The sequence below is a fragment of the Staurois parvus genome, unplaced genomic scaffold (assembly GCF_062004578.1).
Source record: "Staurois parvus isolate SC_StPar_1 unplaced genomic scaffold, SC_StPar_1.0 ptg001642l, whole genome shotgun sequence".
NCBI lineage: Eukaryota > Metazoa > Chordata > Amphibia > Anura > Ranidae > Staurois > Staurois parvus.
In genome coordinates this window covers 2338485-2359731 of record NW_028319438.1, presented here as the reverse complement: position 1 = coordinate 2359731, position 21247 = coordinate 2338485, and the positions used below count along the sequence as shown (strand labels likewise).

The following is a 21247-nucleotide window of genomic DNA, read 5'->3' as shown; positions in this document are numbered from 1 at the left end:
GACTCCCACCCACTCACTTTCATCACAAGAAATTTCCACACTGGAGCAGGGGGGCGGTGGGGGGGGGGGGGGAGGGAGAGCTCGAGCATGTGTGGCGGGGAGATTATGGCTGTCTGAGCGGAGGGGGGCACAGATTTGGGGAAGGTGGAGGAGGGGGGATCAGGTGCACGCTGTGGAGTTCAATGATACGGAGAAAGTGGTTGAATGAAATGATGAATGGGTGGTAGGCGCCGAAGTAACAAGGGAGAGTAATGAGAAGGCAGAATGGAGGGAAGGAGGGGGCTGAATTATATGGGGGGGGGGGGGGGGGTGCAGAGATTATAGCTGTTCTGAGGATTTTGGGTAATAGAAGCACCTGGCGATAGTGATGAAATTTTATACATTCGAGTTTACCTACCTGCACTCAACAAAAAGGGAAAAAGAAAATCTTTGTATTAAGTTGATGTATTTATTGCTGTGATGTTGTTAAAGAAAACCATCGGAGTGCAGTGACCACTCTCTGGTAAAGGTGCAGGCTCCGGGGCCGTGGTCATGATCTGCCATCACTAGCTGGCAAAGTAAAAGCAGAAGAGTGCAGACAATGCAGGAACTGCCAAGTAGCCATGGCGCCTTCCCCTTTTTATCCTCACCGACTCCTTTTAAAGTTGACCGATGCTCTAAACCAGGGGTGGCCCTCCAGCTGTTGGTGAACTACAAGTCCCATCATGTCTCTGCCTTTGGGAGTCATGCTTGTAACTGTCAGTTTTGCAATGCCTCGTGGGACTTGTAGTTCTTCAACAGCTGGAGGGTCACAGTTGCCCACCCCTGCACTAAACCTAAAGTGATTGTAAAGGAGCAATATTTATGTTTTTATAGAAAATACGTTCTACTTACCTGCTCTGTGTAATGGTTTTGCTCAGAGCGGCCCCAATTCTCCTCTTCTCAGGTCCTCTGCCTGCGCTCCTGGCTTCCCCCCCCCCGCTGAGTGCCCCCATTGCAAGCTGATTGCTATGGGGGCACTCGTGCGTGCTTATTCTCAAGCTGCGCTGCATGTGTCCGTAGATGCACAGAGTGCGGCTTGGCCCCTCCCTCCTCACTGGCTGTGATTGACAGCCTTTGGTTCCCACTGCTGTCTCTTCGCTAATGAGGAGGCCGAGAGAGCCGCTGCTCTTGTGCACAGCGTTGGATTGAGATCGGGCTAGGGCATATTTAAGGGGTCCTGGGGTAGGGGGCATGCAGAAGTGTGTTTTTTTTTTTTTTTAGTTTTTTGTTTTTTTTTTACCTTAATGCATGCAGTGCATTAAGGTAAAAAGTCATTAGAACTTCTTTAAAATAGTAAAAAGGTTTATACTTACCTGCTCTGTGCAATTAAATCGCACAGAACGGCCCCCGAAAATCCTCTTCTTGGATACTCTGCTGGAGCTCTTGGCTCCTCCTCAGTGGTACCCTATAGGAAAACACTTCCTATGGGGGGGGGGGGTCCACCTCCATACTCGGTTCTGATCCCAGATATCTGCACTTATAGACACAGACATCTGGTCTTGGCCCCACCCCTTCACTCGTCACTGGCTTTGATTCACAGCAAGGAGAGTCAATGGCTCCTGCTGCCCATGAGACCTGGAAGAGACAGCGAGAAGAGCTGCAGACATACACACTGCTGGATTTAATAAGGGCTCAGGTAAGTATAAGGGGGGGGGGGGCGATTATCAATGCTAATCATGCATTAAGGTAAACAAAATGTTTAAGTGTAATAACCACGTCCTGTATAATTATGTTTAGGGTTTAACCTGTTCCCGCCTGGGCAATAGCAAAATGAAGGCTGAGCGGGACTCTCGTCCATCCGGGTGGACATCCTATGACGTCCCGGATCACACGTGCCCACGGTTCCACGCTGTGGTGAGATCGGTCACCTGTTGTGTACCTCGGACACAGTTGATGACAGATCAATGTACCGGCTTGTTGCCAGTACCATGTGACCGCTGTGACCAATCAGAAAATTCTTTGCTGAAAGCAATCATCGTGTAAAAAGAAAAAAACTACTGATCACTTCCCCAGAGTAGTACAATATTACTATGGTAACATTATGCACTGTGCAAAAAAAAATGAAAGGAACAATTTTTAATCAGAGTATAGTGTCAAGTCAGTGAAACTCCTGGGATATTGATCTGGTCAGGTAAGTAGCAGAGGGGGGCTGGTAATCAGTTTTAGCTGCTTTGGTGTTAATGACATTAACAACTGGTGCAGTAGGTGGGCAACAATGAGACAACCCCCAAAACAGGAATGGTTTTACAGGTGGAGGCCACTGACATTTTTTTCCCCCATTCATCTTTTCTGACTGTTTTTCTCTAGTTTTGCATTTGGCTAGGGTCAGTGTCACTACTGGTAGCATGAGGCGAATCCTGGACCCTACAGAGGTTGCACAGGCAGTCAATCTCCTTCAGGATGGCACATCAATATGTACCATTGCCAGAAGGTTTGCTGTGTCTCCCAGCACAATCTCAAGAGCATGGAGGGGATTCCAGGGGACAGGTATTTACTCTAGGAGAGCTGGACAGGGCCATAGAAGGTTCTTAACCCATCAGGAGGGCCAATATCTGCTACTTTGTGCAAGGAGGAACAGGATGAGCACTGCCAGAGCCCTACAAAATGACCTCCAGTAGGCCACTGGTGTGAATGTCCTTGACTAAACAATCAGAAACAGACTTCATGAGGGTGGCCTGAGGGCCCGACATCTAGTGGGCCCTGTGTTCACTGCCCGGCACCATAGAGCTCGATTGGCATTTGCCATTGAACAGCAGAATTAGCAGGTCCACCACTGGCACCCTGTGCTTTTCACAGATGAGAGCAGGTTCACCCTGAGCACATGTGACAGACGTGAAAGGGTCTGGAGAAGCCATGGAGAACGTTATGCTGCCTGTAACATCGTTCAGCATGACTGTTTTGGTGGTGGGTCACTGATGGTCTGGGGAGGCATATCCATGGAGGGACATACAGACCTCTACAGGCTAGACAATGGCACCCTGACTGCCATTAGCCATCGGGATGAAATCCTTGGACCCATTGTCAGACCCTACGCTGGTGCAGTGGGTCCTGGGTTCCTCCTGATGCACAACTATGCCCGGCCTCATGTGGCAAGAGTATGCAGGCAGTTCCTGGAGGATGAAGGAATTGATACCATTGAATGGCCCCCAAGCTTTCCTGACCTAAATCCAATAGAACAGCTCTGGGATATCATGATTCAGTCCATCAGACGCCGCCAGATTGCACCTCCGACTGTCCAGGAGCTCAGTGATGCCCTGGTCCAGATCTGGGAGGAAATACCCCAGGACACCATCCATCGTCTCATTAGGAGCATGCCCAGACGTTGTCAGCCATACATACAAGCACGTGGGGGCCATACAAACTACTGAGGACCATTCTGAGTTGCTGCAATTAAATTTCACCAAAATGGACTCGCCTGCTGCATCATTTTTTCACTTTGTTTTTCGGGGTGTCTTTGAATTCAGTCCTCTGTAGGTTGATCATTTCAATCAAACAATGGGGCATCCTTACGTTCCTCACATATCACCCCGTCCATATCAGTATAGATATCTGGCACAATATTTTTCCCCATTGAAATCTAATGTGTTTTCAAAGGGTTCCTTTAATTTTTTTGAGCAGTGTAGTACTCTAGTCAGTGTTTCTGAAAAAAAAATCATTGAAAAAAATTACAAAAAATGTAATAAATATAAAATTGAACAAAATTTGTTATTTTTCTTTACTGTCACCAGTCAGTGTCCCTGATCACCACCACACTAGTTATACAATGTACTTGTGTTTTTTTTATTTTTTCATTTTTCAAAAAAATGACAAAATTACAACTTCAAAAAACTCGCCATGCCTCTTACTAAATACCTCAGGCTGTCTACTTTGCAGAAAGGGGTCATTTGGGGGATATCTGTACTGTTCTGACATTTGGGAGATATCTGTACCGTCCTGACATTTGGGGGATATCTGTACTGTTCTGACATTTGGGGGATATCTGTACTGTCCTGACATTTGGGGGATATCTGTACTGTCCTGACATTTGGGGGATATCTGTACTGTCCTGACATTTGGGGGATATCTGTACTGTTTTGATATTTGGGGGATATCTGTACTGTTCTGACATTTGGGGGATATCTGTACTGTTCTGACATTTGGGGGATATCTGTACTGTCCTGACATTTGGGGATATCTATACTGTTCTGACATTTGGGGGATATCTGTACTGTTCTGACATTTGGGGGATATCTGTACTATTCTGACATTCTTGGACCTCAAGAAATTAGATTGGCTGTCAGTACTTCAGGATTGATCAATATTCAGATCTATACCATAGTTTGTGAACTCTATAACTTTCCTACAGACTAAATAATACATCCTAATTTTGGTTATTTTCCCCAAAGACATGTAGCAGAATACATCTCGGCCTAAATTTATGAAGAACAATTATTTTTTTGCAAAATTTTATTGTTTTGTTTTTTTTTTCAAAATGTTCGGTCTCTTTTCGTTAATTTAGCAAACTATAATAAAACCCAGTGGTGAGTAACTTCTTAGCGCCAGCGCCGCCCGGCCCTTTAAGAGGGGAGGCGGGCGGGGCTTTAGGGTCATGTGACCGCCGTGATTCGCTGTCGGCGGTCACATGATCGGAAAAGGTCCCGATCGAAAGGGGAGATCGGGACCTTTCCATGAATCACGAACATATGTGCTGGGAGCACGCAGGTCGTGTGCTCTCAGCACATTTGTATTTTCTAATTCCACGCAAATATGCGGCCGCTCGGCGTCAAGTTCCAGACACAGAGAGGCCGCATATTTGCGTGTGCTCGGCGTCAAGGTGTTAAATGCCACCAAAAGAAAGCTCTACTTTGGTGACCAAAGTTATAAAAGTGTAGTTTGGGCACAGCGTGGTACGACCACGCAATTGTCATTCAAAGTGCGAGAGCTGAAAACTGGCCTGGGCAGGAAGGGGTATTGAATTGGTTAATATCTTACATGTCCCAATACCTGTCCCACTCACCCTTCTCACCCCTTCCCTTTTGACAGCGAGCGGGGTAACCTCTCCCCCACAACCACTGTTACATTTAAAATTGGGCCACGTATCTGTGTCATTCATTTATTTATTTCAGGTACTTGTATAGCGCCGTCAATTTACGCAGCGCTTTACATACATATTATACATTCACATCAGTCCCTAACCCTCAAGGGGTGTACAATCTAAGGTCCCTAACTCATATTCATACATACACATACTAGGGACAATTTAGACAGGAGCCAATTAATATACCAACATGTCTTTGGAGGTGGGAGGAAACCGGAGTACCCGAAGGAAACCCACGCAGGCACCAGGAGAACATGCAAACTCCATGCAGGTGGTGCCGTGGTTGGGATTCGAACCAACAACCCTAGTACTGCCAGGCGGAAGTGCTAACCATTTAGCCACTGTGCTGCCCCATTGTGCTGCCTCATTCACAGCAATCTGTAAATGAATAAACTACAAGTGTCATCTTCCAACACAGCAGATGGCTTTTAGTTCTCAATTGACCACGTGGGCTGATCAGCGCACTCCTAGTCCGTACACTCTTCCTCCAGCTTGCTAAATGAAAGCTTGTACAGGGGAACAAGCAGAAAGCTGCAGGGAAGAGTGTGCAAGAGCCTGACGTGTTGTACAATTCTTTTCCTTTTGAAATTGCTTGCTCTGATTTCACTGCACACTGAGATTCTCAGTGTTCATTAGAAGCTGCAGCCAGATAGAGCCCACCTCATTTCCTGACTGCAGGGTTTCTAGTATCATCTATCGCTGTCCTGAACGTCATGGAGACTCAGCATCACATGTGGGCATTAGAGTAGACTGCATGCAAATGCACCTGAACACCAACTCCTCCAGAATGATATGCACCCATCAAGGCATTTGATATTGCACAACTCCTTACAAGTGCTTACCCGCTGTTTGCATTAGTGCAGTGGGCTCTTAAGAGGAGTACTGAGGCAGGCTGCTGTCAACTTTTTCAGGAAGCTATGTATAGCACCCTGTCAGTCCCTCCCACCAGCCATGTTCTGCCTGCATTGCACAGAGACCCAGTGATGATGTGACTGGGTCTAAAATAAGTTATGTAATGAAAAGGGAACGGTTTTATTTAACATTTTCGTAAGTACAGTATTTCACAGAAGTGATTATACCCCTCACATTTTTGTAAATATTTTATTTACAAAATAATGAATGTCAACATGTACTGTAACATACTGAAGCAGAGCATGATCCCCTGCCTTCGGAGACTGGGCCGCAGGGCAGTATTCCAACATAACGACCCCAAACACACCATCAAGACCACCACTGCCTTGCTAAAGAAGCTGAGGTTAAAGGTGATGGACTGGCCAAGCAGGTCTCCAGACCTAATATGCGTAAAATTGTGCAGCACTATAAATCAAATAATATGAATAATATTCAATATAATACCAAAAGTCAATAAAAGAATAATAAATATATAGAAAATATAAATATTGAAGTTGCGACGCAAGGTGACAACGTTATTCCTGGTAATATGTTATTCAGCAGTCCATGTGAGCGGCGAACAAATAGTTAAAATGCGCACTCACCAGATACGCATGGGTAATGCACAGTATATAAATCAATGAAGATCTGCCCGGAATCCCTCTTAAAGATGGTACTGGAGAGAACAGCCCAGGGTAGGTGAATAACATCAGGGTGGTGCTGTGCCCAGACTGTCTCCAGACCTAAACCCTATTGAGCATCTGTTGGGCATCCTCAAATGGAAGGTGGAGGAGCGCAAGTTCTCTAACATCCATCAGCTCCGTGATGTCGTCCTGGAGGAGTGGAAGACGACTCCGGTGGCAACCTGTGAAGCTCTGGTGAATTCCATGCCCAAGAGGGTTAAGGCAGTGCTGGAAAATAATGGCGGCCACACAAAATATTGACACTTTGGGCCCAATTTGGACCTTGTCACTTAGGGGTGACAAATGTAGACATCCACATCCAGCAGTTGATCACTGCCTCATCGCAGAGAACAGCTCGTATTGGTCAGTGAGGCTCAGCATCCCTCACAACAGGGGGGTGACAGGTCATAACCAAATGTCTGAGCTGAAGGGGAATTTTAGGTTTGCTGTGTGCCCTTTATGATTTTTTGGCATTACGCATGCAAGCAATTCCTCAGGTTTACACACTGCTTCACTTTAAATTAGTAGGTAACCCCAACTTTACAGAACTGAAAGTCCTAAAAATATTACAAAGGAGTAGTGTGAAGATTAACCTCCCTGGCGGTATTCCCGAATCTCTGGAGGCATTTTGTGGAGAGACTGAGGGGGGCCCCTTTCTACAGTTATAATTCACAGCAATACCCCAGGGAATGGTGAGAGGGCACTGCCCATGGGTCACACTGTTAGCAGGGACTGAGTTACTGGAGCCAGGACATTAACCCCCCCTGGAGGTATTCCCGAGTGTAGGGGTAAAGTTTCAGCACCACAAGTGGTAACCCCGAGCTACACTCAGGAATACTCTGCAGCGTTGCTCCGGGATCTCTTCTGCACTTACCTTGTCCTGCGCTCCCGCGATGTCCCCCCTGCAGTGTCCCCGGCCATCTCCTCTGGCTGATGCCGGCATCCGGCTTCCGGGTTCCGTTCCCTGCGACGTCGGGACGTACGGGGGAAGGAACCGGCCGGAAATTTAAAAATGTCAAAAAGCGACATTCACTAAATCCACTAAAATCACATAGTATAACATTCCTGTATCAAACCATTTCACATACATTTTGTCCCGAGTGCTTTGTCCTGCGCCCTGCCTGCATTTTTACTGTTCTTTCTGCCTGGAAACTGAGAAACGTCCATGGCGTCCAAAAAGCGTCCCTTTAGGTCAAAAGCGGTTTTAGACCGGCTAGAGAACAGCGATAGTAAATCAGAACCACTTGCAGAATTGAGTGATAATGATTCGTGGGGGAAATTCCTCATCAGACACTGAAAAACGATTCTGCGACTGAGCTCAGCGATGTGCGAACTTGGCGCTATATTTCACATTTCAGTGTTTTTGGTTTGATTATATTATTGAATTAAACTTATTATATTATTATTTTTTATGGTTATTTATTAAATTATAATTTATGATTTTGTGTTTCAAATTTTATCATACCCGGGATGTTTACTAGACTCTTGTTCGGACAGATTTCAGTGAGTTATTCCTAAGAATTACAGGCCTACAATAAAAAAACAACATATTTCCATGCAAAAAAATGTACCGCTTTGAGCACAGAAATACTGACATAATCAGACCGCTAGGGAGGCTATGCACTTTCTAAATAATATCACCAGTGCTAGGGTAATACTGATACAGCAGCTAGATGTCAGCACCCTGTTGGATGTATGTACATTAATAAATTATACTATACATCGCTAATCTAAACCAAATAAACAAATGAAATAACCATTCCACAATAAGGGGCTCAGATAATCCAATAAAGTATCCATGTACAAATAAAAAGTCACCTAAGTGATCCTTAGTGGGATGCACTACATGAAAAAGTGCTATTTGAGCTGTGTTTTACAACAAAGTTCTGCTTAAGCCACGCTCTTCAACAATGTGCTAGAGAGCTCCACCACCACTACACCAGAAAACTCACCGACTAAACATGTCCACCCACCACAGGTAAGTCATATAGTGCAAATGTCAAAACAGAAGATTTACCATCCATAATAAGCCTGGAACATTTGCCTTTTAGCTCTTCAATGTTGGAATACATTCACATGTAAAGCATACAGAAGACAAAGGGAATCCGTCAAAGTGTAAAACGATTATATTTTATTAAAAGCCAAAAAACTCACAATGATCCCTACTTACATTAACCACTTGACCTCCAGAGGATTTACCCCCCCTTAATGACCAGGCCTCTTTTTGCTACTCGGCGCTGCACTAATTCAACTGATAATTGCGCGGTCATGCAATGCTGCACCCAAATGAAATTTACGTCCTTTTTTTTCACACAAATAGAGCTTTCTTTCGGTGGTATTTGATCGCCTGTGCGGTTTTTTGATTTTTTGCGCTATAAAAAAAAAGGCTGACGATTTTGAGGAAAAAAAACAATATTTTGGACTTTTTGCTATAAAACATGTCCAGTAAAAAAAAAATAAATCAAATTTAGTCATAAATTTCTGCCAAAATACATTCTGCGACATGTCTTTGCTAAAAAAAAAAAAACCAATACGTGTAAATTAATTGGTTTACGTGAAAGTTATAGCGTTTACAAATGGCGGGAAAGATACTGGGATTTTTAGGTTTTTTTTATACTAATAATGGCAGCGATTACGACTTATGGCGGGACTGCGGCGGACATTCTGACATTGGGGGGGGTACTGACTTGGGGTCACTGACATCCCCAGTGACACCAATACAGTGAGACAGTGCAAAAAAAAAAAAAAAACACTGACGCTGTACTAATGGCACTGGGGAGGAAGGGGTTAAGTTTATTATTCAGTGAAAGGGTTAACTGTGTGAGGGGAGTGTTTTACTAGGGGGCGGGGGTGTGTACTGCCGGAAACACCGCTGATTGGGAGAGAGAAACTCTTCTGTCCCGATCAGCGTGTCCTGGAGCTGTCAGGGAACTGACAGAAAGCACAGCTACTGCAGCTGTGCTCTCTGTCAGCGATTGCCGCCGATCGCCGGGACATAGCCGGTAACGACCGGCTGTGACCCGGCGACTGACATCCGCGGCTGTGATTGGCGGGACAGATAGGGCGGCGGCGCGCCTCGCGCGCCCCCTACTTGTTTACATAACACACGTTTTAAAACGTGGATTTGCCCAGCCGTGCCGCCCTGCCGCCGTATTTATACAGTGCCTGGGCGGCATATGGTTAAACAGTGCTATTCCTTGCACTAAGGATATATTGCACATCATGAGAAATAAATCCGTTATATTCATTCAACGCCTCTTGATAAAGTGATGAAACGCGTTGGTGCACAGCCAGAGGTGGCCTCATCACCCAGAGTGCACCCGCATGTGAAGCCAGGGAGTAACATATAATGGTAACTAGCTATCCTTGTGTGAAGACTTTTTTTTTTTTTATGAAGGAGATGGAATGACAATAATGGATTCATTTCTCACCCTTAGTGCAAGGAATAGCACTGTTTAATGTGAGTGGGGACCATTGTGAGTTTTTGTCTTTTACCAAAATAGAGCAGTTTTACACTATGGCGGATTCCCTTTGTCTTCCATATGCTTTATTTACCCTTGAATGTATTCCATCATTGATGTGCTAAAAGGCGAATGTTCCGGGTTTGTTATGGATGGCAATCCCTCTGTTTTGACATCAAGCGCTATATGACTTACCTGTGGTGGGTGGTCATATTTTGTGGAGCTCTCTAGCACTTTGTTGAAGAGCACGGCTTAAACAGCACTTTGTTGTAAAACACAGTTCAGATAGCACTTTTTCATGTAGTGCATCCCACTAAGGATCTTTTAAGTGACTTTTCATTTGCATATGGACACTTTATTGCATTATTTAGGCACTATATTGTGGAATGGTTATTTCATTTGTTTATTTGGTTTAAGTAGTGTTATATAATTTGTGCAATCTTAAAGCGGAGTTCCACCTGAAAAGAAAAATAAAAGTCAACAGCTACAAAAACTGTAGCTGCTGACTTTTAAATTACAGCCACTTACCTGTCCCTCTGTCCAGCAGTGTCCTCGCCCCCATTGGTTTCACCAGCCATCGTCTCTCGCTGGCGCTGGCATTTTTAGTGTGGGCACCCGGCTGTGACAGCTTGCGGCTTCACAGCCGGGTGCCTACTGCGCATGTGCGAGAAGCGCTGCGCTTTGTTAATGGGCCCGTAGTCTTCTGGGACCTGTTACATGTCCCAGAAGACTACAGGGAGGGAGGGGGGAGGACAACTTCCGCTTCCGATCGCCTAGGCCAGGGGTGGGCAACTGTGGCCCTCCAGCTGTGGGTGAACTACAAGTCCCATCATGCCTCTGCCTTTGGAAGTCATGCTTGTAACTGTCAGTTTTGCAATGCCTCATGGGACTTGTAGTTCTACAAAAGCTGGAGGGCCACAGTTGCCCACCCCTGGCCTAGGCGATTGTAGCGAAAGTGGGAGTGGGTACCTGTCAAATTCGGGTACCCGCTCCCCAAAAGTGCCAATCCCTAATGGAGAGTGGGGGACGAAGGCTTAAAGAGGAACTTCCCCTTTTGAGTGGAGCTCCGCTTTAAGCCCTTGTCTACCAGCTCCGTTTATAAACTGCAGTTGGTAGAGTGGGATTTTAAATACAGTGTGTTAGGTTTTTTTCAGCAGGCGATAGGCTTTCAGGTGTAAGTGAAAATGGATCACTTAACCCCCCAATGCCGCAAGTTGTTGTACTGTTCAGGTACCCCTAGTTTACACATCTCAAATAGCTAATGAAGCTCTATAGCTGATGGCAGTGTGCTTGCTTGCTGGTCTGACCAACTTTTGCAGCTTTGAATCTTTGTGCCCTCTGCTTCAAGAGTCGATGCCATCTTCAAAGTTTTCCTTAGCTTTGTTGGGTGTGGCCACCTCTTCTGTTCTGTTCTGTCTAAGGAGATTTTTGGCCAATCGGCAAGAAAAGTGACCTCACAGCTTCATCTGTCAACTCTAGATTTAATCCGTCCATAGCTTTACCAGACACCAAGCCATCAGTTGCTGAGAATCTGATGCAGAGTCTCTCCAGTCCTAGCTGGATGAACCTGTCAGTCTTTTGCAATCACTCCCAAACTGATAGACTGTTTCAGCGCTCATTAATGTGGTGCTCCCTTCCTGTGTTTTGGAAGATCCTAATGATATATGCTAGTTGTTGGGTTGGAAAGGAGGCCAGGGCAGGCAGTGTAGGGAATTTGGATGTTGCAGTTGTCTCCTCTTCCAATCCTGGACCTTCAGGCACTTTTACTGTCCCTTCAGCAGTGAACTGTCTGACCAGAGGGTCATCTGGTCAAGATTCAGTCAAACAATGCCAAAGCAGTTGTCTACATTAACCATCACTGAAACACCAGAAGCAGATCCTTTCTCTGTAGAATGTTGTTTTCCAGCCAGGCATGGACAATCGGCAGGCAGTCTTCCTTAGCTAGCAGGGTCTGGGCCCAAGGGAGTGGCCCCAACAACCTAAGGTGTTCAGTAACTGTGTTGTAGATGGAGGCACTGGATGTGAACCTTCGGTACTCCAGGTTCAACTACAAGCTGGCCAGATTTGTCTCCAGGTTGACCAGTACACCCTATTCAATGCATTTTCCTTCCCTGAAGTTCCTTTCTTGTCTGCTTTGAAGGATCAATATGGAGAGCATTGCGGTTATTCTTATAGCTCTGGATTGACCCTGGCAGATGTGGTACTGCAGCCTGATAAGACTCCTGGCTCTTCAGATCAAGAGTATCTTCTTTCTCAAGGACCATTTTTTTCTTTTTCAATGCTGTTTCATGGTTCATGGCTTTAACGACCTGGCTGTTGAAGTCCGGGTTATGAGAGAAAGGAGCTTCTCTGAATCAATTCTCCTTCGATGCTAAAAAGCTAGGAAGTCTATTTTTCGCAAGGTCTATAACCATCAAAACCACACTTATTTGGCTTTGAGGATCTTACCCCGGGACATTTTGAGGTGGAAGTATCCTCGCCTTCTTACAATTTGGCCCTCAACGCTATTAATATGCTTTTGCTATCTTGTCACAAAGATCATTGACCTTTCTTTCCTTTGATAACATTTTTGTTCAGGGTGGCTCCACCTGTTCATTTTCTTGTGACTCCATAGAATCTGAACTTTGGTTCTCTTTGTACTTCAAAAATCTCCTTTTGAACCCATCAGAGATATACCCATAAGTTGGAGGTTCTTGTAGTCATCATCACTGCAAGGTAAATGTTTGACCTGACAGCCTTATCCTGCAAAGTATCATTTCTGGTGATGTAAAAGGACAAGGTGCTGTTGAACTTCCTACCTAAGGTAGTTTCAACCGTTTTGCTTTAATCAGGTTATCGTGCTTCTATCCCTCTTGCCATCTCCAGTCCACCAGAAGGAGATTTCCCTCTGTTGGATGTAGTTTGGTCTCTGAGAGTTTATCTCTGCACCACTTCTTCCTTCAGAAAGACTTGACTTTGTCATTCCAGATGTTCTTCATAAAGGTAAACCAGCATATCATCCAATTATTTCTCAGTAGCTCAAACAGAACATTATCAAGGCTTACAGGGAGGGTTTCTGTTAAGACACATTCTAGTAGATCTGTTAGTGCTAATTGGGCTCTTCAGCATCAGGCTACTGCTTCCCGGATTTGCAAGGCTGCCTCGTGGTCCTTTCTTCAAGCATTTTCCAAGTTCTATCAGGTTCAGGTCTCATCTGATGCCATCTTCAGGCATGAGGTCCTTTTTAAAGGTTAAGTTCACCTTTTAACAAAAAATAATAAATGCACATTTTTTTGCAGGTAAAAAAATGTGCATTTATTATATTTTGTTTGCGGAGCCTCTAAAGCATTGCACCAGCTATCAGCAGATTGCTGGTTTCATGCAGGGCTTCCCTTTACCTGTCAGTATATCTGCTTGCTTGTACATTCCGTACGGGCAAGCAGATACTGACAGGAAGGCTCAATGAACTACCATGGCAATGTGGAACGCTGTGGTAGTTTATTGAAAACTACAAGCCAACAACCGCAAAGGCTGCCAGGACAGGTAGTTTTCCCATTCACAGAATACTATGAATGAGTGACGGGGCTGGGCAGGGGGGAGCCCCACACGGCCGCATTTTTTAAAATTGTGACAGCAGGAGGGAGAAGATCCTTCACTAACTGTCACAGTAGGGATTGAGGGGTGCGTGGAGCAGTCCAATCATAACATGAATATGGGTGGGACATGTTATGAAAGGTGAACTTCTTCTTTAAGGCAGCAATTTTAAGCTGAAGGCGGTCCCCAGATTTCTATCTTTAGCGGGCCTGTTACGGTTTTGTTTGCTGTTGGCCACCCCTCAGTTGGACTGCTTTTGGATATCTCAACCGTTATGGACCAAAAAGAAAATAGGGTTTTTGCACTCACCATAAAATTTTCTTGAAGCCCATTGAGGGACACAGGCTTATAACCATGCTTTTGGAGTAGCTTTGCTATGTCAGGGGGAGGAGTTATTCGAGGCTAGCCTACAGTTGTTTTGTTGGCCATTGTCCAAACGTCCAGTAGGCTGCAGTATAATCTGACAGTTCCTGTGTCCCTTAGTTGTCTCCAAGAAAAAGATTGTAAAGAGAGTACAAGTATCCTATTATTTCTAGACTAACCTCTGGAAATGAGAGGAGCTAAGGCAGGGGTGTGAAACTCCATTATCCAGGGTTTTTTCTTTTCTTTTTTTTGCTTCTTTCAAAGGATAGGTGCAGGAACTCAACCATGCCTCCCTGCCTAACTGCTTTGAATCATGGTAGTTGTGGCCAAATTGCACGGTGGGAGGGTCTTAAAGGGCACTTTACCAGGGATGTGCCATGTACAAAGTGCAGTTTCAGGGGTGTCCTATGCACAGAGTGCAGCGTACAGGGGTGCACAGGGTTTATGGATGTGCCGTGCGCAGAGTGCAGGGTTTGGGGATGGGCCGTGCGCAGAGTGCAGGGTTTGGGGATGGGCCGTGCGCAGAGTGCAGGGTTTGGGGATGGGCCGTGCGCAGGGTGCAGGGTTTGGGGATGGGCCGTGCGCAGGGTGCAGGGTTTGGGGATGGGCCGTGCGCAGGGTGCAGGGTTTGGGGATGGGCCGTGCGCAGGGTGCAGGGTTTGGGGATGGGCCGTGCGCAGGGTGCAGGGTTTGGGGATGGGCCGTGCGCAGGGTGCAGGGTTTGGGGATGGGCCGTGCGCAGGGTGCAGGGTTTGGGGATGGGCCGTGCGCAGGGTGCAGGGTTTGGGGATGGGCCGTGCGCAGGGTGCAGGGTTCGGGGATGGGCCGTGCGCAGGGTGCAGGGTTCGGGGATGGGCCGTGCGCAGAGTGCAGGGTTCGGGGATGGGCCGTGCGCAGAGTGCAGGGTTCAGCTCTCTTTCACAGGCTGTCCACATCTCACTTCCATCCCTTCTTGTCTCTGACCTCTGCACCACTCTTCCCCATCCCCAACCCCTGTACATATATCTTTCTACAGCCCTCATCTCATCTCCCCCCCCAAAAAAGCTTCCTTGCCTCTCCCCTCCTCGGCCTGGCTCTAGTATCTCTTGCAGTGTTGGTGACTCCGCCTCTCACTTTCAGGGAGGTTATTGGTCGGCACTGCGCATCTGGGCACAGATGGGGATCACAGCGTGTGATGCCCCATCCTACACTGCATCTGCACCTCCCTTGTCCCTGCTGCGAGTGCAGGGCAGGCAGGGATCTGTGAGGGCAGGCAGGGATCTGTGAGGGCAGGCAGGGATCTGTGAGGGCAGGCAGGGATCTGTGAGGGCAGGCAGGGATCTGTGAGGGCAGGCAGGGATCTGTGAGGGCAGGCAGGGATCTGTGAGGCCAGGCAGGGATCTGTGAGGCCAGGCAGGGATCTGTGAGTGCTGCCGAGAGGAAAGCTGTCCCTGTGAACACTGAAAGCTTCCATGTTTACAAGTGACTGTGGTGGCCGAGGAGAGGAGGGCTAGAGCTGGAGGTGGCAGAACGGAGTTCCGGCTGAAAAAAAAAAAAAAAAAAAGCCAAGGGTGCGAGGGCCTCATGAAATGGCCTGGGGAGGGGGGGGGGGGCAGATTCGGCTCTCAGACCTTGTGTTTGACACATGTGAGCTAAGCTGTTTTTGAAAGTGTTCTCGTTCAAGAAAAAATAAATGGGTTTCACTTACTGTACAAAAGAAAGAGAGACTATTTGGAGCGATCAGCATCAAGCCATGGAAAATCAGATTTCAGCAGTTTAGTATAGTTTGGCTAATAAAAGCGAACATCTGGTTGCTATGGGTTACCGCACATCGCTGCTCTTTGCGTCAGGCTATTAAAGCCCACTGCGTTCTGTAATGTGCTGCAATGTATTTTTCTCTCTCGTCTGACCCCTGCTCTCTCTCTCTCTCTCTTTTCTCTGCAGGAGGATGAGTCACCGCGCAGCGTGCTAGAGGAAATGGGACTGGCTTGATAGACAAAGACCACCAACACCCCCTTCCTCCTTCCTATTTTCTTTCACCCCCGAATACTTTTAAAACCCAAATCCAGCAAATCCCCCTCCCCCCCAATCCCCATTTCCCTTTCTTCCCAGTCACTGCAGAGACTCGTCTACATAACCAGCACACACACCAGTGCCAGCTAGGATTTTGTCTAGGTAACCGTGTATGTCACAGTGTGTAGTTGCTTTTGTTCAGCTTGACCTTCCACCTTCAGACGGGCAGCCATTCTGCGAATCGAATGGTAAAAGTTAACCTGTAAAGATAGACATGTGGACGCTGTCGTTGCTGATCTTTCCTTCTGAAAATGCAAGTTGTCTGGCTGCCATGCTGATTTCAGGTGCTTTTGTTTCAAAGCAGACCGGCAGTTCTGATTTCAGGGGTTGTATTCTTGTTCTAAGGCGACGAGCATTTTCAGGAGATCAAAAATGGCAGCTTGCACACTTCTCTAAAGTTCTCCACCCACAATTTCAGTTCGGGATTATTGCATGGAAGGCTTCCATAATGGCAGCTTTGACCCCCAACAGATAGCCGCTTACCATAGCTCGGGGTGCTTTCGGAAGTCAGATGAGTTTCTGAAGGATTATGGGGTTGGTTTGCTGGAACTGGAGAGTTCAAAATTTGGTGACCAATCATCTTCTAACTTCAACTGATATAAATAAACAGCGCAAACATAGACCTCTAAATACAATCAATATATAAAGTGCGTACTAATATATCGTAAATCATATTAATAGTGAAAATTCATCATAATAGTAAACACCAAAAGTTCTTGAAATATATCCGTGTAAAGATAAAAAATCCAAAGTTTCTTTGCATCGCAAGAATTTTGGATTTTTTATCTTTACACGGATATATTTCACAAACTTTTTTATATATTTCACAAACTTTTAGTGTTTACTATTATGATGGATTTTCACTATTAATATGATTTACGATTTATTAGTACGCAAACACCAAAAGTTTGTGAAATATATAAAAAAGTTTGTGAAATATATCCGTGTAAAGATAAAAAATCCAAAATTCTTGCGATGCAAAGAAACTTTGGATTTTTTATCTTTACACGGATATATTTCACAAAGTTTCTTTGCATCTGAAGAATTTTGGATTTTTTATCTTTACATGGATATATTTCACGAACTTTTTTATATATTTCATGAACTTTTGGTGTTTACTATTATGATGGATTTTCACTATTAATATGATTTAGGATATATTAGTACGCACTTTATATATTGATTGTATTTAGAGGTCTATGTTTGCGCTCTTTATATCAGTTATTGTTTGTGTTTTATCACATGACACAACAGCAGGGTAGATCCTGTAGTAGTTTCCTTGGCGCAGGAAGAATTTTTATATCTTCTAACTTCAGCTTGTTTAATTAAAGCGGAGTTCCACTAAACCTAGGATTTCACACAAAGGAAGTAATACAAAGAGAACAGGATATTTTTTTATACAAGTACATGGCACAGCAGGTACATATCAGGAATATGAAATGTTGGCTTTATATATTTCTTAAAGTGGAGTTCCACTCACCTGTCAAAAAATAAAATTCAGCACCAGGGGCGGACTGACCATTTGGAAACTCGGGCACTGCCCGAGGGCCCGGGGTCAGTAGGGGGCCCCATGAGATGCCCCTGGTACCTTTTTAATAGGCTTTTTTGAGTTTGGGCAAGAACACAGGGGCCCCATGATCCCCTATTGCCGGGGGGCCCCATGAGTTGTCAGTCCGCCCCTGGTCAGCAGCTACAAAAACTGTAGCTGCTGACTTTTAAAAAAACAGCCACTTACCTGTCCCTCGGTCCCCTGGTGTCCCGCAGCCCATTTCACCGGCCATCCTGTATTCCAGGAGGCCGGCATCTTCAGTGTGTGCACCCAGCTGTGACAGCTTTCGGCTTCACCCACTGCACATGTGCGAGTAGCCCTACGCTTCATAAATGGTCCTGTAGTCTTCTGGGACTTGTCACCTGTCCCAAAAGACTACAGGGAGGGAGGACACCTTCCGCTTCCGATCGCCTAGGCCAGAGGTAGGCGACCTGCGGCTCTCTAGCTGTTGTGGAACTACATTTCCCATGAGACATTGCAAAATTGACAGTTACAGCTATGACTTGCAGAGGCACGATGGAACTTGTAGTCCTGCAACAGCCGGAGAGCCGCAGGTTACCTACCCCTGGCCTAGGCGATCGGACCGGAAGTGGGAGCGGGTGCCTGTCAAATTCGGGTACCCACTCCCCCCCCCCACCCGCCCCCCAAAGGTTCCCATCCTTAATGGGGAGCGGGGGAAGCAGTCCTTAAAGTGGAACTTCCCCTTTTGGGTGGAGCTCCACTGTAAGCATTGACAAAAACTAAAAGCTGATTGGTTTCTGTGCAAAGCTGCACCAGATTTTGCACTCTCCAGTTTTAGTAAATCAACTGTTTTTGTGTCCTTCCGGAATATATTATTATTATACAGGATTTATATAGCGCCAACAGTTTGCTCAGCACTTTACAATATAACGGGAGACAATACAGCAACAATACAGTTCAATACAAGAGGGTTAGGAGGGCCCTGATCCTGGGAGCTTACAATCTAGGAGATATGTGATTCTTGAAGGCCACAATGCAGTCCTCAAACTCTGGGTCACAGCTGTCACGTGCTCTGGCTTTCCCACCAGCATACGAATACCAAAGCTAAAATTGTCACTGGAGAATCTTTAAGAAATGGTCAGCGTTTTATTTGAACGTTTTGAGCTTGCCAAAGACGCAACCTTTTTAAATTTGCTAAATACTAGCTAGCTGGATAAGGCATTAGATGCCCCATAGGTAAAATGACTGCTTCACTTTTTCTAAAAAGGGACCAATAGCACCCATCCACATTCTTTTTCTTGTTTTTTTTTTTTTTTTTTCTATTTTATTATAAATTTATTTTATAATTTTTTTTAATGAATTAATGCTACGGAGGCACTTTTTACGCAGTCCTATTTTGTACGTTGTCTGTTGCCGGAGCTCACCTCGGCCAACTCCCTTTAGGTCTGATTTTCACACATGGTGGTGGGCATTTGTCTGTATATTTCTGCACTTGCTCGTCTCTCCTGAACACTCCTGCCACACAGTCCTGTCTGGTTCAAGGATCATCACTACTCCCATCAGCCTCTGCTACAAGGGCCTCCCTCCCTTCACTCAAACTTCTGAAATAAAACATGAGTGCTGCTAAGTTACTAACTGCCGCTTGTATGTTTTCTCTGTGTCCATTTCAGGGTAATTTGGGAAGTGTGAGCCGGGGGTTCTGCTGCCAATGGAAAGGCTGTGGGTCACCCGAATCTGCAAATGTTTAAAAGCGTTCTTTAAAGAGGCCATTGCACTAAAATGCAGGGTCCGCTTAATAAATCAAGTCCCTCCAGTTCCAATGGTCATGGTAAGGTGGTTGTAAACCTCTGGCATGATAGAAATGAACGAAGCATATCCTTCTATAGTGTGCACTTGCCTCAGTCCAAAGCACCGAGCGTGATTTCTGTTTGCTATCTGCGTGAGTCATTTTTGACAGGTTGTGCCAACTCCAAGGCATTGAGGGGAACAGGAGAAGAGCTCCACTACACAGTCTGTGATTGACAGTCTCAGCTCTTTGTTTTTTTATAAGATTTTTTTATTATTATTATACAGTATTTATAAAGCGCCAACAGTTCGCTCAGCGCTGTACATTACTAAGGGAGAAAGAACATGCGACAGTACGAAAACTGCAATGTGATACACGAGGGGTTCGAGGGCCCTGCTTTAGGAAGGAGGAATCCCTCCCCTCAAGTCTCAGATTACACTCAGCTCTCTTTGAGCTGTTCACTGTGTAATCAGATCCCCACCCGCTGCCTCTGGAAATTCAGAAAAGATTTTGTACCAAGTGTAACTTTTATGTTGGTGGATTTGTTTTATCTCTGTGTATCAGCTGAGGCCAGTCAGTTTGCTGGGTATATGTAAACGTTTACAACCACCTTAACCACTTGCCCTCCAGAGGATTTACCCCCTTTCCTGACCAGGCCATTTTTTGTGTTATGGCGCTGGATTACTTTACTGACAATTGCGCGGTCATGTAACACTGTAACCAGATGAAATGTACGTCTTTTTTTTTTTTTCCCCCACGTATAGAGCTTTGTTTTGGTGGTACAGTGGGGCAAAAAAGTATTTAGTCACCACCAATTGTGCAAGTTCTCCCACTTAAAAAGATGAGAGAGGCCTGTAATTGGCATCATAGGTAGACCTCAACTATGAGAGACAAAATGAGAAAACAAATCCAGACAATCACATTGGCTGATTTGGAAAGAATTTATTTGCAAATTATGGTGGAAAATAAGTATTTGGTCAATATGAAAAGTTCATGTCAATACTTTTATATATCCTTTGTTGGCAATGACAGAGGTCAAACGTTTCCTGTAAGTCTTCACAAGGTTGGCACGCACTGTTGCTGGTATGTTGGCCCATCCTCCATGCAGATCTCCTCTAGAGCAGTGATGTTTTGGGGCTGTTGCTGGGTAACACGGACTTTCAACTCCCTCCAAAGGTTTTCTATGGGGTTGAGATCTGGAGACTGGCTAGGCCACTCCAGGACCTTGAAATGCTTCTTACGAAGCCACTCCTTCGTTGCCCGGGCGGTATGTTTGGGATCATTGTCATGTTGGAAGACCCAGCCATGTTTCATCTTCAAAGCCCTTGCTGATGGAAGGAGGTTTGCACTCAAAATCTCATGATACATGGCCCCATTCATTCTGTCCTGTAGATGGATCAGTCGTCCTGGTCCCTTTGTGGAGAAACAGCCCCAAAGCATGATGTTGCCACCCCCATGCTTCACAGTAGGTATGGTGTTCTTTGGATGCAACTCAGCATTCTCTCTCCTCCAAACACGACGAGTTGAGTTTCTACCAAACAGTTCTATTTTGGTTTCATCTGACCATATGACATTCTCCCAATCCTCTTCTGGATCATCCAGATGCTCTCTAGCAAACTTCAGACGGGCCCGGACATGTACTGGCTTAAGCAGGGGGACACGTCTGGCACTGCAGGATCTGAGTCCCTGGCGGCGTAGTGTGTTACTGATGGTAGCCTTTGTTACGTTGGTCCCAGCTCTCTGCAGGTCATTCACTAGGTCCCCCCGTGTGGTCCTGGGATTTTTGCTCACCGTTCTTGTGATCATTTTGACCCCACGGGGTGAGATCTT

The 21247-nt window shown here is 45.7% G+C and overlaps 1 protein-coding gene across 2 annotated transcripts in view; it reads left to right on the top strand.

Moving 5' to 3' along the window:
* AP1S1 (adaptor related protein complex 1 subunit sigma 1) overlaps nucleotides 1-21247 on the top strand; it is a 95670-nt gene that overhangs the window by 63196 nt on the left and 11227 nt on the right. Inside the window, exon 5 of one of the 2 annotated variants that reach the window (XM_089663253.1) lies at nucleotides 15993-16789. The exons of the other annotated variant lie outside the window; for it this stretch is intronic. Within the exon in view, the coding sequence (XP_089519379.1) occupies nucleotides 15993-16040 (48 nt within the window). The 3' untranslated portion in view covers nucleotides 16041-16789. Of the gene's footprint in view, nucleotides 1-15992; nucleotides 16790-21247 lie in introns of those variants that run through there. 2 annotated transcript variants of the gene reach the window in all.